Below are 17,681 nucleotides of genomic sequence, written 5' to 3'. Positions count from 1 at the left end.
TGTCCTGCGCGTATCGGGTGAAGGGATGTCCTAAGGCAAAGGCTGCGCCTTTCCCTTGCAGCCCATCCCAACCCATCTCCAGCCTCTGAGGCGCTGGGGCTTTGAAGGCAGCCTTGGTAATCCCTGCAATCTTTCGCAGCTCTGGGCCATGGGTGGAGCTGGATTTCAGCATCTGTTTACACAGCCCTGCCCGAGGCTTCCTGGAGATATCTTGGCAGGCAGTGGGCTGGGGCCGAGGTGAGAGATGACAGCCCTGGGAGGAAGACAGGAGGTGGCTTTGTTGATTTGCTTGTCTTCTTTCCCTTCTTTGACATAAGCAGGGTGCCCTGGGGGTGAACGGAGCTCCTCTTCCTCATGGTGGCTTCTCACCTCCTCTCCAAACCCCCACCATCAGTACAGCCATGGGATAGCTCTGCCCCTGCGCCTCCACAGTCCTCTCCACCCAACCTTGAACTGATAGGGAGGAGGTTCAGGGAGCTGATCTGGCTGAAAACCGCCCTTAACAAAAAAATGCCCGCGTGGGGAATGGAAATTCGGGTCTGGGTCATGCTGTGGCTTTGCAAACCTGAGGGACAGAGAGGAGCTGATGGCGGGTTGTGGCATCCCAGACTTGCACCGGCTGGTGGCCGTGGTGGGTCAGGATGGTGATGCCAAGCGTGGTATCACCTGCAGCATCCAACCCAGGAGCTGCATGACAGGGTGCCCTGTTTGTTATGAATGAGAGATGCTTAACATCGCTAATAACTTGCCATAAAAACTATGAGTAAAACTTGGCAAACGCGGAGGAATTCACTTTTCCGGCAACAAAACCGCCACACACCAGCAGCTCTGCAAGGCGAGCAAAGACTTTCAGGCATGGCTTAGGGCTGCTGGGAGCCTACATTTTATTTTTTTATCCTTATCCCAGGCTCTAAGCCCTGTTCCTAGCTGAGGTTGCAGGAATAAGCTCCCGTACCCCCCTATTCCCAGGCAGACAGGGAGGGGAGGACCCCGGCTGGGATAAAATTGATGTTAAAAGTTGTATCCTACGAAATGAAAAGAAACTCTCGTTGGGGCCGCAATGTTTTTCATCCTTTCTGCCTGTAATGGGAAAAATATGCGCCTGCTTGTTACCATCAAAGGCCGTTCGTGCAAGGAGCCGCTGGCTGTTTCTGCCTCGGGACCCCCGCAGAGACCTCGGCGCCGTACCCGGACGGTGTGGGCGTGTGGCAGCTCCTCGGCTGCCCCTTTCCTTACCCTAGAGCTGGCTGGATACTGAATCGTGGGGCTGGAGAGCTTGTGTGGAGGCTTGAGGCTCCGGGACAGCTGCTTTTCAGCTGGTTTTGATGTCGCTGCCTTCCCCTGCCCGCTGCAGGCACCGATGGGGGGAGTTTTGGGTACCCTAATAAATGCATCCTGCCTCCAGGGTCATCATGGAGGGATGTTACAGCACGGGGAGGGCTTTGGGGGAGCTGGGGGGAAAGGGGGTTGGTGATGAGTTGTGGTACCTCAGATGATGCTGGGTCTGGGGGGTTTGGGGGTGCACAGAGGCAGCACGCACCAGCTTGTTTAAAAAAAAAAAAAAAAGTATTTATTGCGCTTGGGACTTTGCTGTCCGTACAGCTTTGGTTATAAGGCGAGGGTGGCTGCAGGGGGTCCGTCCAGCTCCCGCAGGCGAGCGCTGGCAGAAGGCAGGAAAGCCAGAGTGCGCCTGCCTCGGGGTGGGGGAGGTGGAGATGGTCAGCCCCCCCGCCATGAGACAAGGGGTCCCCCAGCACCCTGGGGCAGCCGGGTATGGTATATATGTCCCGCGTGGGAATGCTAAAGCACTTAAAGAAAATTGTGTTTATGGCTTATAGGTCAGCTCAGCCTCTTTCTCTCTCATCTGGATTTTCCCAATCTTTCTTCCTCCCGCTCCATCATACAGCCCCTGCTCGGTTTCCCATCAGAGAGGAGCACTGGGAAATTATTTTGATCTCTTTGGGCTCAATCCCTCCCTGCCGGGGACGGAGCCAGAGCAGTGCAGCTCGGTGGTTCCAGCCCAGCCGAGCGTTTTGGACTGCAGGCTTCAACAGTGAAAGGGAAGCGGGGGGGGGAAATCAGCTGCATCACATCTGGGAGAGGTACTGAGGGTGGCAGGGCCTGATCCTGCAACATGCAGGGAGGGTGCAGGCACCCTGGGTGCTCCCAGCACCCAGACAGTGGGAGCCCTTTGTGCTCCTACAGGGATGAAGCCTGTGGGAAAGCTTCCTCTGCTCCACAAAATGGCCTGATCCAAGCCCATGGCCCCATCCAATGTGTCCTACCGTACCCATCCCGCTTACAAAGCACCACCATATCTCTGTCCCCTGGAGCCATGTGTCCTGGGACCCCAGGACCCCGTGCCCAGGCTATTCCCCCATTCTTAGACTGGTCCTTCTGCTCCCTGTGCTTCACGTGAGGTTGGTGGTAGGAAGGATGCGCCTGGCCGGCCAAGGGCCCAGGCGCTGGTCACGGCGGGGATGTCACCTTTGGTGCCGCTGGACCGACGGAATCCTCTGCGAAGGATCCCCCCCCTGGTTGTGGCTGGCTGCTGCGGGTGGAGGAGGGCTCGTGGTGGGCTCTGAGGATGGGTGATGGTCACCCTGTTGAGGGTGGACTTCAATCCTGCAGCCGCACTTTGGTCTCAGAAGGGAGTTAACTCAGGAGGTGGCAGATTTGGACGCCTGGAAAGTGGCAGCAGGGTGTGGATATGCTCTACATCACCCGAGCTTGTTTGAAGCTCTCCACTAACGGAGCCCAGCCCGGACCCCCATCTAAGGAGGGGTTGAACTACCAGCCCTGGGCCTGAGTCTCAGCCCTCTTTGACTCCTGACCGCCTGCAGTTCCCAGAAGCTCAGCAAAGGCATGGCACTACGTGAAGATAAATGCTACAGAAAGAGGGGGAACCCCCAAGGCACCATTTCCTTCTCCCCCCTTTAACAGCAGAGCGCGATGCCCAAAGCCAGCAGGAGGGTCCCCAGGTGGACCTGGGGCAAAGCTCCTCCAGCCCTGCTCTTCGACTCCCTTGGCATGTGGTAAACTATCACCAGCTTTTCTCCAGCACCAGAGGGATCCATTTCATCCCCCTTGTAGCAGCTCTGACCCCCGAGGTGGCTGGCTTGGGGGTCATCTCGGAGCAGGTCTTCAGCTGGATTCTCCGACCCAGCCAAGGCCACGTTGACCGAGACATCCCGTGTGCCCACATCATTGACAGCGAGGCAGGTGTAGATGCCTTCATCCTCCTTGCTGAAGTTGGGGATGGCCATGGTGCCGTTCTTGAAGACCAAGAAGCGCTCCTGGCTCTGCTTGACGTTTCCATCCCGCGCCACGTTGGGCCCATTGATCTCGACGTGGCGGCTGGAGGTCTGGATCTTCCACCTGATCTCTGGTGGGGGGCTGCCTGCCACGCTGCAGTGCAGGGTCAGGGTGAGGCCATCGTACATGACGGTGTTGTCCAGATTGGAGAGGTAGGTGAGCTGCACGGAGGGAGCAACACAGTGGTGGTCAGGGATGTCCGTCACCGCCCTGCCCTTCAGCCTGCTGGGAGCCACGCACAGGGTAGACCCCCCCTTGGTGACGGAGACAGAGGTGTTCTCGGTCCACTTCTTCAGCCAGAAGACCTTGCAGGAGCAGTTGAAGGGGTTGTTGAAGATCTGCAGCTGGGACAGGGAGGGCAGGTTGTTAAAGGTTCCCTCGGCCAGGGTGGTCAACTCGTTGTCATTGAGCCAGAGGGAGCGCAGGTCCTTCAAGGAGCGGAAAGCGTCCCGGGGCAGCCCGGCCAGGCGGTTGTTGTTCATCTTCAGGATCTGCAGACCGCTGAGGTTATGGAGGTCCTGCCAGGGGAAATCCGCAATCTTGTTGTGGCTCAGGTCCAAGTTCTTCAGGTGCACCAACAAGGCGAAAGCCCCCGGTTCCACCACCCCAATCTGGTTGTAGCCCAACCACAGCGACTGCACTTCGGGAACCTCGGAGAAGGAGCCCTGCCCCAACCAGCCGATCCTGTTGGCCGACAAGGTGAGGATGGTCACGTTGGAGGACAACCCCTCGGGTACCTCCTGGAGATCCTTGTAGGCGCACTCGGCCAACAGCCGCCCGTTCTTCTTGGTGGAGCAGGAGCAGGCGCTGGGACAGGCCAGGCACGGTCCCAGGAGCACGGCCAGCTCCAGGCAGCAGAGCAGGGGCCTCATCCTTCCTCCTGGGAACAGAGACGGAGGGGGAATGAACGGGACGGGTCTAGCCGAGATGGGGATCTGCTTTTTCTTGCCAAGTACTAAGAGGAAGCGGCAGAAGAGGGAAGCATCCATGTGATTATCCCCAGCACTTCAGCTGGCAAAGGCTGTTTGAAATATTCCCTAATCTGAAGGCATTTCCTCGCCAAGAGCAGAGCCCTCGACTACGTATGTGAGTGGGGAAATTCCCCCTAAACCCTTTCCTTCCCCCACTAGAAAATGCCTCTTTTTGATCTTTGATGAAATACCAACCCCCCGGGATGCTGTTTCCCCAGGTTTTGGGATGAAAAGCGGGAGCTGGGGGTTCAGACTTCACCCTCCTGAGGCTGGAATTAGGGGAAACAGAGCAACCACAGCTCTTTCACAACCAGCCTTCCCCTAAACCGTCAAGCTGTTGGGATTTTCAGCATGCTTTCAGACCTCAAACCAACCCCCCATCTCCATCTTTTTCCATGTCATGGAAAAAAACAGCTTCTCAAGTGCTTTTCCTCAGCGAGAGAGTGTGGGGTCCCTGGCTGCTGGAAGTCTTTAGAGTGAAATACTTCTGAGCTAACTCCTTACTCCCCTTGCAAAGGGGACTGTGCACGCTCGGTTCCCAGCGTCTGGAAGCTGTGTCCCACCGGGGAAGAGGTTAACTGTGGCTCTGCGAGAAGCTGGCAGCGAGACCCCTTTGTCTCTGCCTCGTAGGCAAGTTTTGCTGCTCCTTCCAGTCGCCAACCCTGTCATTTAGAGCAGGAGGGGGGAGACATTTTATTGGCAATGGAGAGGCTGAATAAGACCTGCACAACAACTGCGGGGGGGTGGGGGGGACAAAAGGGGACACAAAGGTTCCTGTCCTGCAGAGCTAGACCACCCCAAGGGCTGGGGTTCAAGGGCTGGGGAAGGAGCCCCGAGGGCTCTGGGGGTGATGGAGGGGTGAGAGCCCAGCAGTGCGGGGCGGGGGGGGGGGAGGGGGGGGGGGCCTTGGCTGATGCATTTAAAGCCCCTGGCTGGTGTAATTTTGGGGTGCCCCCTGTCTGTCCCAGCCCAACCTGCCCAGCGAGGTGTTGGTCCCGGCTTGCAGAGACAGATCCCCATCACCCCGACCAACGTGCTGCGGGATGCAGAGGGAGCAGGGATGGGGGCGCACCCCCAGGACAGCACCGCGGGGGGGGGGAGCGGGCCCCGCCGGGACGGGGGGGGGGGTCCCGCGCAGCTTGAGCTCCCGCAGCACCCCTCCACCTCGGCTCCCTCCCATCCCAAACCCCCGCTCCACCGCCAGCATCCCCCCCCGGGGGAGCCCGGCGGCGCTGCCCCCCCGGGGGCGCAGTTACCTCTCCCCGCCGCCTCTCTCGCTGCCCCGCGGCCGGGGCGGGCCGAGGCAGCCCGGGGGCGGTGTGAGCAGGGCCGGCACGCCGCATACCAGAGCCGTGAATAACCATCCAGCCCTCCCTCCCTCCTTCCCCGGCCCGGCCAGCCCGCTCCCTCCCGGCCCCGGCGCTCCCCGCCGGTCCCCGGCCCCCCCCCCACCCCCGCTCCCCTCTCCGGCCCCTCCTGCCCCTTCACCGGCAGCTTCACGGGGATGGAGCCCGGTCGCCCTCGCTCCTCTGGAGGCGGGGGGAAACAGAACCGCCGGTTCCCTCGGCCCTGGTCGGGCTTCTCCTCCCCTCCCCGTCCCCTGGGCCCTTTTGTTTACCATGGCACCGACCCACTCCCGCCGTCGGAAAACGGCTGCGGGGGCCCTTCCTCCGCCCGCCCGCCTCTCCCCCCGGAGCTGCTGCCGGAGCCCAGCCGCGCTCGGCCCCCCCCCCCTCTGCCCCCGGAGCTGGGGGAGCATCCAAACCTCTGGCCCCCGGGGCACCCCAGCCCCGCATCTCGGGGTCCATCATGCCCCCCAACTTGTAGGGGACATCTTGGGGGGGCAGTGCGGAGGGTGAGCGGCTTGTGGAGGACATGGGGAGGCTGCTGGCCGGTGAGTTGCCTCTGAGAGGGGGTGAAAGGCTTCGGGGTCTCGGGGGCGGCAGGATGCCCCCGCTGCAGGGCTGTGTGGGGCTGGGGCAGGGTGGGAAGGAGGGTGCATCAGGGTGGCAGGAGGAAGGAGGACGAGCCGTCAAGGTACAGGGAGGTCATCCGGAACCATCTCTCTGCCCTACAATAAACTGCTGATAAAAGCTTTTAAAAGTAGATCACGGGGCGTTCATCCTGCAGCCACCGTTCTCCAGCCTAGCAGGACCGCTCGGGCAGAGGTGGGCATCCAGAACCAGGATGGTGAGCGGTCCTTGCTCCCTGCCCTCCCATACTCATCCACTGGCCAAGCTGGGGCATCACTGGTAGGAAACCTGCCTTATGTGGGGCTGGCGTTGGAGCAACGCGGTGCGAATCGCCCGGAGCGTGGAAGCACCGAGGCATCTGCAGAGGTGCAAGGACCTCCACCCCGGAGCAAGCCAGACCCTCTTTGGAAAAGGCCCTGAGCATCATGAAGGTGGAGCAGGGGTGAGCTGGAGCCCCCCGGGAGAGCAAGTCCGTGTATCCCAGCCACAGCTTTCTATCTTCACACTTGGGCTGACACCGCTGTCACTGAGGCCAGGCTGTGAACAGGATTGGGGTTAAAAATAGTGCCGTGCAAGGGAGAAGGGGATTATTTTGAATCCAGAGCAGTTTATTGGGCAGGCTCGCAGCGTGGCTGCTGCGGGACGTGCAGGCGTGCCGAGTGAGCTAGGGATTTTCTCCATGGGGGCCAGGACCCACTTTACAAGGCATTTGTGGGGGCTGTCACTGCCCCTCTTGGGTGTGATGCTCCCACTGGCAGGGCCAGCATGGGGGTTGCTTCCTGAGCCTCCCGTGGGTTGATATCGCTGGTGCCCATCACCTCAGACCAGGCAAGCTGATGTCTGGCTGGAGGCGGATGGTCCATCAGCCCCCCGTGATGTGAAGCACGTCTTTGAACAGCTTCAGAGCCCATCCGGAAGGGCTCAGGGGCTCTGAACCAGTGGAGGACGCAGAGCAGGGGTGACTGCCAAGGACCAAGCCTAATTCTGCCCACTCACACCCACGCAGCAGATGAAAGATGCTGCTCTGACCACTTCTACGGGGACCCCAGACTCCATCTGTGACCCCACCGAGGCACAACCCCTTCAGCGGGTGAGGGCTGTAGTGCCGCCGGTGGCCATGCCGTGGGGGACACGGCGATGCTCTTTTCCCTTGATTTTTTCATCTGGGTTAAGAGATAATTTGGGGATGGGGGTGGGGGGTGGGGTGAAAGCTTCTTTATTCTGGGGCTGTCCTGGGCAAAGGATGCCAGACGCCTTCCCACAGTTTAGGTGACACCATAAGTGTGTGACAGCCCGGGCTGCGTGGGCTCGAGCTTGTCATCATCACGTGTGGGCTCTGCAGAAGGGTTAATGCCTTAGGAGGGGCTGAGCCACCCTGCCGGGATGCTTTAACCCTTCCCAGGAGAAACCCTTTCCAGCCCCCCGTGGACATGGAGGGGGTGGGAGGATGCAGAGCTCCATCCCTGACCCCTGCTTGTGCTTTTGGGCACTGGGTGCTAATTAGTGCCCTCCTGAAAAGGAGCAAATCTCAGAGTAATCCAGCATCGGTAGGTAGCTCATCACGGCGAGATTCCCTGTAGATATGTTAGGCGGGGAAATCTATTACTCTCTAATTAAATGGAGGCAGAAATGATTGTTCTTTTTCTATTCCTTATATGTTTCTAAGCGTGAAACTCAATTATAAGTGTATCCGCAGAAGGGGATTTGTCTACAAGAGGGAGTCTCTGCCTGGCACGGGGTTTTAAAAGCTGGAGCAAACACCTGGGCTGCTGCGGCAGAGCCTCAAATTCCCAGGATTTGGGGGATTTGGGTGGGCATACCCCCGCCCGCCGCCTCTTTGCATGCCGACCTGCTTTGTCTGTCTCCCCCACGCTCCCTGCCGCAGGAGAAAGATGCAGAGGCTGGACTTAAAATAGAAAGCCGTCCTCTGGAGGATGGAGAAACGAGTGTTTGCTTGGGGGGGGATCTGCTGGGATGCGGAGGCTGCATTTGGGGAGGGTGAGGGGCATCAGTGGGGCCTGAGGGGCCACCCGTGGGTGCTGGTGAGGGGGTGACCGTCCCCACACGGCGGCGGGATGCTGCCTCTCAAGCAGGGACACTAGGAGGGCATGTGGCTTCGTAGCTCCAGATAAGAAAAGCAATCAAAGGCAGCCTTAAATCTTCGCCATGTAATTGTGGGCTTAAATCATCAGCGGGACGAGAGGGGAGTGCTCCCGGCCGGGCTGGGGAGGGGGCGTAAATCCACTGGGCACCTTCTTAGCACCCTCGGTCTCGGGGCTGGGAGTGCTTGGGGACCAGGCAGCCCCGTCCTGCCCCCGGCACGGCTCTGCAGGGCGGCACGGTGCCGGGAATATAGTTATTTATGTACATACAGGGTGTCTACAGGAGATAAGCGTTGGGTGCACGTGTGCATGGAGAAAGAACACGTCTATACATGGGTAGCGTGGGTATTTAGCGTGTACTTGTACATATATTGAGCATACATATTGTGTGTGTGTAGGTACACAGAGCTCATATAAATTGCATGTATATATTGTATGTATTCTTACCGCGTATGTGTGTATATAGTGTAAGAGTATTAGTATGTGTGTAGAGAGTGCGTGTGTATGTGCTGGGGGAAAATATTGTTTGTATTTTTCTATATAGTGAGTTTATAGACAGTGTGTCTACAGAGTATATAATATATTTGGTTTATTACATTTTCATACATATGCTGTATTTACGTATATATTTACGTATTTACATGTACATATGCTGTATTTACATATATATACACACACACGTATATATATTATATAATATATAATATTTATATTGTGTGTATAGACTAAGTGCATATGAAATGCGTGTGCAGTGTGTGTGCATATAACAATTATTTGTGCATATACATAGCGTGTATGTATATATATAGAATGAGCGCATACAGCATAGATGTGTATACATAGTGTGTGTCTATCTGTATATAATATATGTGTGAATTATATATAGTATGCATATACATAACTACAGAAATATAACATATGTACTGTATGCATGCACGGTGTATGGGTAGAAAAATATATATATACACACATTTATAGTGTGTGTGTGCTTCACCTGTAGCTGTGGTGATGTGTCTCCGCGCCGTCTCCCACCTCCTCGGGGCCCCCTCGGCCGCGCCGAGCTGTACCGGGGGCTGTACCGGGCTGTACCCGGCAGAGCCCCGGAGGCAGCGGGGTGGGGGGGCCGGGAGCAACCTCCCCCTCGCCCCCATCAAGCACGGACCCGGTTCCACTTTCCATCCCTTTTATTGACTCTTTCACAGACAGAAGCTCGCAGAAAGGCGCCCGCGGCTCTCGCCGGCCCCGGGGCTCCCGGGGACCGGAGTGCGGGGGGGCGGCGGCGGCGGCGACCCCTCGCCTCCCGGGGCCGGGCCCCCCCGGGCGCGTCTACGGCACAGACACTTGGCTACACGGCTACTCTACCCAACACACATCGAGAGGCCCCGCCGGGCCGGGGGGGGTCGGGATGGGACCGGGGGGAGGGGAGGGGGGTCGGGCGGCCCCCGCCGCCCCGGGGACCGGGCGGGGGGCGCGGAGCTGTCCAGCCCCGCCGGGTGCTGAACGGCGCCGCGGGGAACCGGCGGGGAGCGCACCGGGGAGCGCACCGGGGAGCCCCGGCACCCACCGGGCAGCAGCAGGGCTCGCACCCCGGCACCCACCCGGCAGCGGGGAGGGGAGCGCACCGGGAAGCCCCCGCACCCACTGGGGAGCCCCGGCACCCACCGGGGAACGGAGACTACCGCCGGGGAGCGGCAGGGACCGGGGAGCCCCGGCACGCACCGGGGAAAATAGGGATGAACCGGAGCGCGATGGACACCCACCGGGGAGCGGCGGGGACCGGACCGAGGCGCGGCGGGGGACCCACCGGGAAGCGGCGCGGAGCGGGGAGCGGGGAGGATAACGCCGAGGAGCGGTGGGGACGGCACCGGGCAGCGGCGGGGTTCGCACCGGGGAGCGGCAGGACCGGACCGGGGAGCGGAGGGGACTTACCGGGGACCGAGGGAGCGGCGAGACCCGACCGAGGAGCGGCAGGGACCCGCCGGGGACTGAACCGTTTCCAGAAAAAAAAGGTTTGGGGCTATCGGGCTTTTTTCTTTTACCCGGTTTTTCTCTTTTTTTCGTTTTTTTCCTTTAAGGGGAAAGAAAATACGGGGCGAGCGGAGGGCAGAGGCGGGCGGGGGAGCGGGAATCGTTGCGGTGTTGCCGCCGAGCCGGGGGCGAGGACCGCCGGTACCCAAAACGGAAACGAAATCGTGGGAGAAACGTCCCGCCCGCATCGAGCATCCCCGGGGCAAAGTCCCTTCCCCGGGGTCCTGCCGCCTGAGGGAGGAGGAAGAGGAGGAGGAGGAGGAAGGTCAGGCGGGCGTCGCTGAGGATGCTTCGCTCTTCCGTCAGAGGAAAAGCAGCGGCGGTGCCCCGGGAGGCGGGGGGGGGGGGACGGACCAGGGGGAGGTGGGGACCGGGGGGGTGGCGGAGGGGGTGCGGGGAGGCTCAGCGGGGGCGCTGCCGGTAGTTGCCGTTGATCTCTTGGGAGATGGTGACGGCCTCGGCGCCCAGCGGCAGCTTGTCGCTGTACTCGGAGCGGACCTCGAACTCCTCGCCGTTGGCTTTGGATTGCGACTCCGCCATGGAGCTGGCCGCCACGCTCTCGTCTCGCTCCAGCTCCGGAGCCCCTTCGGCTTCTCTCCTCCTCCTCCGCCTGCCTCCTTCGTCATCCTCCTCCTCCTCGTCGTCTTCTTCCTCCACGTCCGCTTCCCCCACCTCGCTGGGATTGTAGTTCTTCTCGGACTCCAGGTAGGAGGCACGGGGGTCGAAGTCGGCAGCCATGTGCTTCTCCATCTGATCCGGGTTCTGGGCCTTCATGATGAGCTTGTAGGTCTTCCCTTGGTACTTGGAGAGGAGGTGACACCATGTGGCCCCCATCAGGGGTAAGGTGGCCAGCACCAGCAAGAAGATGCTGACGACCACGATGATGATGAGCGAGGGGATCTCTTTTTTGGTGGTGAAGACCACTTGGACCTGGCAGTCCTCCCCCAGGTAGGTGAGACACACAGAGTAGTTGGTGCCAGGGTTCAAGCCCTGGAACCAGTACGAGTTCACCCCTTCCTCGATCTTGGACCACTGGACCAAGGCATGGCCCTGGCTGCTCTCCTGGCACAGGTAGAGCATCCTGAGGTGGACCTTCTCGGGCTGAATGTAGGTGGGCGTGAGCTGCACCCGGGCATCGCGCTCCGACACATCTAAGGCGATCACTCCCAGGTCAAACGTGTGCTGCTTGAAGTCACCGCTCTGGTTGAAGGCATGGTTGGAAATGTACTTGCTGGTTTGCGTGGAGCCACACTTCTCAAAGGGTGGAAGTTGGAAAGGGACTTGCCCATCTCCTGTGGACTCTGTCCCAGCTGCTGAGGATGGTTGGCTCTGCCGGGTGGGACCGAGGGGTTTGTTCCTCTCATCTGGCATGAGTACACTGTTCTTTGCTCCCTTGGCCCCAGGCTTCTTGTCACCTGGCTGTGCTTTACCCCCCAGCGGGTCCCTCCCGGGCTGCAGTGGGTATTTCTGGGTGCCCGCCACAGCCACGTTGACCGAGGTCTGGTTGCTCCCCATTTCGTTGGTGGCCAGGCAGGTGTAGGTGCCTTCTTCCCTCTTGCTCAGGTGGGGAATCACCAACGTGCCGTTCTTGAAGACCAAGAAGCGCTCGGGGTCTTGTTTGGGGAGGTCCTTCCCAGCGCTCTCCTTCGGGTTCCCATTGAGCTCCAGGGTTTGGCTAGAGGTGCGGATCTTCCAGCTCACTTCGGGCGGCGGGGTGCCCGTCACGGCACAGTGCAGCGTGAGGGTGAAGCCATCAAAGAGCTCCGTGGTGTCCAGGTTGGGGTAATAGGTGAGCTGCACGGTAGGTGAGGTGCACTGCACATCTGGGATCTTCCCCACCGGCACTCCTCGGAGCTGCTCCGGGAGGGCACAAGTGATGGAGTCCTTCTCGGGGATGGAGATGAGCGTGCTGTCCATCCACTTCTTCAACCACTGGAGCTTGCAGGAGCACTCGAAGGGGTTGTTGTAGATCTGCAGGTGGGAGAGGGAACTGAGCGAGTCGAAGATACCCTCTGCAAGGGTGGTGAACTTGTTGTTGTTGATGCGTAGGGACCGGAGGTCCTTCAGGGTGTGGAAAGCCCCCTGAGGCACCAGAGCCATGTGGTTATTGTTCATCTTGAGCAGCTGGAGAGCGCTGAGGTTGTAGAGGTCCTGCCAGGGGAAGTCCACGATCTGGTTGTGGCTGATGTCGAGGTTTTTCAGCTGCACCAGGATAGCGAAGGTACCGGGCTCGATGGAGCGGATCTCGTTGTGTGCCAACCAGAGGGAGGTGACCTGGGTCACCTCCACAAAGGAACGCCGCTGAAGCAAGGTGATCTTGTTAGCCGAGAGGCTGAGGGTGGTCACGTTGGAGGGCAACCCCGTGGGCACCACTTGAAGATCCTTGTAGGCGCAGTCGGCGAACTGGTGGGCATACTTGTCCACGCAGGCGCAGGGCTCGGGGCACGCCCGGGCCAGGCCGAGCAGGGCCACCAGCCACAGGGACAGCAGCGGGGCCATCTCCCCCTGCCGAGGGACACAGGGGGCTCTCAGGGCTCCCGCCCCCTCTCCCCGCCCCGCTCCCGGCCCCGGCCCCCGCCCGGCGAGAGGCGGTGGCGGGGCCGCGCCCCATTGTCTGTGCCCGGCTCCCCCCGGCAGCCGCCCCCTCGCCCCTCGCTCCTTCTCATCCCCTCTTCCCCCTTCCCCTCCTCTCCCCGGTTTTCCTCCCTTTCCCCTCCCGCTCTTCCCACCCTTCTCACTCTCTTTTTCTTGTCTTGATTGTGCTTTTCCTCCCCCGCCCCCCCAAAAAAAATTAAATCTCGGTTTCTTTCTTCTCTGCTTTAATTTCTCCTTTTTCTGTTATTTCTTTCGCTTTTCTTTTTTCTTTCTTTCTTTCTTTCTTTCTTTCTTTCTTTCTTTCTCCTTCCAGCCTTTTCTCTCTTCCTCTCCCCACTTTTCTCCCTCCCTTCTCCGTCTCTCCCTACTTCTCTCCCTACCTATTTTCCTCTCCCCCCTGACCCCCGCTTCGCCCCTGTCCCCCACCCCCGCCTCGCCGCACCGGGGGTGACCCCGCACCTTACCCGCTCCTAAGTGGCGTTAAGCAACACGCAGCCCTTCTCCTCGCCGTTACCGGTCCTCCGCATCCTCCTCCCGACCGCCGTCCCTGTGGCACGGAGGAGCCTCCGCCAGCCCGGACACGACGGTGAGGGGCGCGGCGAGGAGTGGGGGGAACCCCGCCCGTACCCCCGCACCTCTCCGGGCTGAGCTGCGAGCCGGAGCGGGGCCGTACGGGCACTGGGCTGCCGAGGCGAGAGCGAAGGGAGGAATTAGCATTTCTGCCAGCCTCCCCCTCCGCACGGCTGCCCCCTCCCTCCTCACCACCCCTTTCCCATCCCACCACCCACCCACCGCCGCCGCTCGCCAGCCTCCGGCGGGGACGGAGCCCGCTGCTTCCCGGGGCGGGCGCGGCACCCCCCCCCCCCCCCCCCCCCAAAATAAAAAATACCCATAATAAACGCCCTCCCCGCAGAGCAACGAGTACAACTCACACGCACTTGGCAGCAGCCATAATCCAGCCCCCATGCACCCTGCCTTCCCTGCGGGTCGCCTCCCCCGGTCCCCCCCCCGGAGACACCGGCATGCCGTCGGGGCAGATGCGGGACACGGCTACCCCCGTCCTCCCGGGACATCGCGGGGCCGCAGCCCTTTGGGAAGCGCTTGTGGACTGGGAACCGGGGCTCGGGACGCAGCCCAGCCCTCCCGGTCGCCCCCCCGGTGCTGCCGCCCCCCCCTGCCCGGGCGATGCGGTATTTCTGCGGGCGATGCGCGGCGTGTGCCGCCGCCCCAGCCCGTCCCGTCGCGGGTGGTTCCCTTCTGCAGGGCGCTAATTGAATGCAAAGGGCTTTTAAGCATTTGAGCGGAGGGGGAAGGAGGCGCGGGGGGGGGGGGGGGGGGAGGGCACAGGGGGCTGCCGGGGGTTCCCGGGACGGGGCCGCTCTCCCTCGTCTTCCTCCTGAAGGTTTCAACCCCGTGGAAAGGCGCGGTAATGGGGAGCCCCCTCTCCCCTTCGCAGTTTCGCTTCGAGTGGGGGTCCGTTCTCCCCCCCAGACACCCCCGGCCCTGCCCCTCGCCTCTCCCCCCGCCATGAGAAACCCGAGGAATCATTGATTTTGTGAGCGGGATCGATTCCTTCCTCCCGCCGTCCCCCCCATCCCCCCCGCATCCCTCCATCTCCGCCCCACCGGCGGCTGCGCCCGGGAGCTCTGCCGGCGGGGGCTGGGGCGGGCTCCGCAAGGGCTCGGAGGGGTCAGTCCGGTCCTCCCGGTGTCCCCGACCCGGCTCTGTCGCGACAGGCCTGCGGCCCGGCCCTGCGGCTACCCGCTCCCCCGCGGGGACTGGGCACGTCCCGGGGGGCTCCGGGGGTGGGGACACCCGCGGGTCTTGGGGGGGGGGTCTCGCTGCCTCCTTGCTTGCTCGCGGGCAGGGTAAAAGCCCGGCTCCGCATCCCCGCCCCGAGGCCACGGGGATGGGCGTGTTCTCCCAAGATCGAGGAGCGGGAAGGGCGGAGCGGAGCGGGGGGGTGGGGGGTGGGGGGGGTGATGGCTGGAGGGGAGAGAGAGGGGAACCTGCTTGACAGCAACATGCCAGGTCTGATCCTCGATGCCGGCTCCAGGCACCTCCGCTCTCCCAGGACCCATGTCCAAAACCCCCCAGCCTGACGCCTGGTGCCCGGGAACCCCCTTGGCCACAGTGGTCTGCCTCAGACGGTTTCCTTGCAGCCCTGCGACCTGAGGGCTGGCGGGTGGCTGACACCCACGGGGTGGGCGAGGCTCTTGGGTGATGTGCGGCCACCAAAAACACCTTGTTTCCGTGCAAGTGAACTAACATTGTCCAAGTGTTGCACCGTGGCCACCTACACCACGGCTGTCACCACGCTCCCCGGCAGAGTTTTGGCCCAGCCCAACATCCCCCAGAAAAGGCCTGGGCACGGTCCAGAGGACTGTCCCAAGCAGATGGACAAAGCCACCTCGCTTTGGGGGGCTACACGGGTCTGCAGAGGGGTCAAGCAGGAGGGAGGCACAGCTTCAAATCCAGCTCAGACATCTGCAGGGCAGCACTTCCACGCCTCCCTTCCAGCTGGAGCGGAGTTTGAACTGCCGTGGTGCTCTCAGCATCTTCAGGGCTGAGCCATGACTCACTCCCTTCCCATCCCCGCGGCTGGCTGGTCGCCCAAGCATGCCCTCACCCTTACCGTGACACTCTCCCAAGCACTAGCAATTTGCAGCTCGGGGAATTACGGCATCAGACATTTGGAGTTGTGGTTTATAGGCATTTTTATTCCTGTTCTGCTCACTCTCTGGACGCCCATGGGCTGTCAGCCTCTCCCCAGCCCCACGGCAGGGAGTCCCATGGTCAGCGGGACAGCACCTGGGGGCTCAGCATCTCCAAGCAGGCCAGATGTGTACCCACACTGCTCCTCACCCCTCGCTGCTGCGTGTCAGGCTATTGCATGTCCCAAGTTCTCCACGCCACCGTGGGGCTATGGGACCATGGGTCAGCCCTTGATGACCCATAGCTGGGACTTGGGCTGCAGAGCTCAGGTAGGAGACACAGGGCTGCAAGACTGCAAAGTTGCTTTGAGGAGCATGAAAGTAGGATAAAATGCCACAAGGACGTGGCCAACACGGAGAAGATGCTTGCTTTCTGGCTTGGCTGCTGTCCACCACACTACGCTGAGCTCTTCCCAAGATGCCTTCATTCATCATGCAAGAGGAAGAAACCCAAGTGTCCTAGATATGGTGGCAGCATTTCAGGAGCATTGGAGGCAGCGTGTTGTGATAGAAATGGGTCAGGGGATGAGGCACGTGTGACAGGATGGATAACACATCCCTCCTGCTCCTGAGGGCCAGACCCTAACCTACACACTCTGGAGGTCATCGTAGCATGAAGCTGCATGGCGTGGGTTACATCACCCACCCACCTCCCCATTCATGCCTCCCCAGCGGACACGATGTGTGGGGTTCATGTCACCACTTGTGCCTCAGTTTCCCATGGGCTGAGCGCAGGGAATAACAGCAGTGCTCTGTGATGGCTTTTCAATCCCCTCAGATGAGAGCTCCAAGAGAGGACGGTGGAGGATGGAGGCTTGGAGGGAGGGAGGGAGAGAGGGAGAGAGGGAGGGATGGAAAAATGGGTGGATAGATGCGTGGATGGATCGATGGATCGATGGATTGATGGATGGATAGATGGATGGATGGATGCATGCGTGGATGGATGGATGGATGGATGGATGGATGGATGGGTGGATGGGTGGGTGGGTGGAAGAGCAGGCTCTGGGGCTCTCCTTCTCACACCACATCTGCCTCAGCCCCAGGCACCCTAAGTTTCAAGCATGCTCCTAAACATGTGACAAGTAGAAGCTGGGCTGGGGGCCAGGTCCACAGCTGGTGTTGACCATCGCAGCTCTGGGGACATGTCTCCCACTGGTATAAATGAGGGCAACCTCCCAGCTGGAGGAATCACTGGATCACCACTGTGGTCAATGAGGGTTTGCTGATTTACACCATTAATCTCCAACTGAAGTCTGAGGGAGGAGCCCTCCTCACCACGCTGGTCAGGGCATTGTCTATTTAAGAAGGAGAAGGCCAAGCTCCCAGTTTGGGCTCTCCTGGCTTCTCTAGCTTCTAGCTCCAAGCCAGCTCCTCTCAGTTCAGGCGAGTGCATCAGGCCACCACCCTGGGAGCATCCTGGCTGCAGGAGCTAGCTGGCCAGAGACATTGTGGCTTCTTCTTCCATCTAGACAAGGCTTCCCTCAGCTTTGCCTCACCATTTCTCCAAATATTTAAGAGTCCTGACCACCCCTTCCTTGCTCTTGATGGTCCGTGGGAAGCAAACCTGTTTGGATGTTAGCAGGCTGATGTTTTTATTAGAAATATAATCCAGGTAACCTTTCTCAGGCTCATTGGGGCGAATCCTCCTCTGCCTTGGCCTTCCACCCACCCTGGCCAGCCAACCTGAGCGGTCTCGCAGGGCGTAATCAAATGCAGAGGAACCAGCCCTTTGGCTCTAATTAGTTTTGCATGATTGTTGGGGGAAGAAATCCATTTTCATAAACAGAAAGGATTTATGCTGCTCCTTCTTGCCTTTTTCTCCCCCCTCCTGAGTCCCAAAGCACTTTGCTCGGGGCTAGCAGGGAGTCGTTTTATGAATGGTTTAGATTGAGCAATGCATTATTTATAACAGCCAATCAAGCAAGCAGCATATTATATATCATTTCAGAAGATTCGCTTAATTCAGTAAAGTTATTTATTGCT

The 17,681-nt window shown here is 60.2% G+C and overlaps 2 protein-coding genes across 3 annotated transcripts; both read right to left on the bottom strand.

The window, feature by feature from the left end:
- Positions 1-1,556: 1,556 nt before the first annotated feature.
- Positions 1,557-5,832, bottom strand: ISLR (immunoglobulin superfamily containing leucine rich repeat). Of its 2 annotated transcripts, none has more exons than XM_076348514.1 (2): positions 5,775-5,832; positions 1,557-4,195 (listed from the first exon to the last, which is right to left on the bottom strand). In XM_076348514.1, the coding sequence occupies exon 2, from the start codon at positions 4,185-4,187 to the stop codon at positions 2,937-2,939; it is 1,251 nt and encodes a 416-aa protein (XP_076204629.1). In that variant the 5' UTR covers positions 4,188-4,195; positions 5,775-5,832; the 3' UTR covers positions 1,557-2,936. The 2 variants fall into 2 exon arrangements, with proteins under 2 accessions (XP_076204629.1, XP_076204630.1); XM_076348515.1 differs by lacking the exon at positions 5,775-5,832 and adding an exon at positions 5,543-5,565.
- A 4,944-nt stretch (positions 5,833-10,776) lies between these two features.
- On the bottom strand, positions 10,777-13,697 carry ISLR2 (immunoglobulin superfamily containing leucine rich repeat 2). The gene is made up of 2 exons (XM_076348513.1): positions 13,449-13,697; positions 10,777-12,894 (listed from the first exon to the last, which is right to left on the bottom strand). The coding sequence occupies exon 2, from the start codon at positions 12,886-12,888 to the stop codon at positions 10,792-10,794; it is 2,097 nt and encodes a 698-aa protein (XP_076204628.1). The 5' UTR covers positions 12,889-12,894; positions 13,449-13,697; the 3' UTR covers positions 10,777-10,791.
- Positions 13,698-17,681: the final 3,984 nt, after the last annotated feature.

The sequence above is a fragment of the Aptenodytes patagonicus genome, chromosome 10 (assembly GCF_965638725.1).
Source record: "Aptenodytes patagonicus chromosome 10, bAptPat1.pri.cur, whole genome shotgun sequence".
NCBI lineage: Eukaryota > Metazoa > Chordata > Aves > Sphenisciformes > Spheniscidae > Aptenodytes > Aptenodytes patagonicus.
Note: the sequence above shows the minus strand (reverse complement) of the source record. Positions and strands in the feature narration are given on the sequence as shown.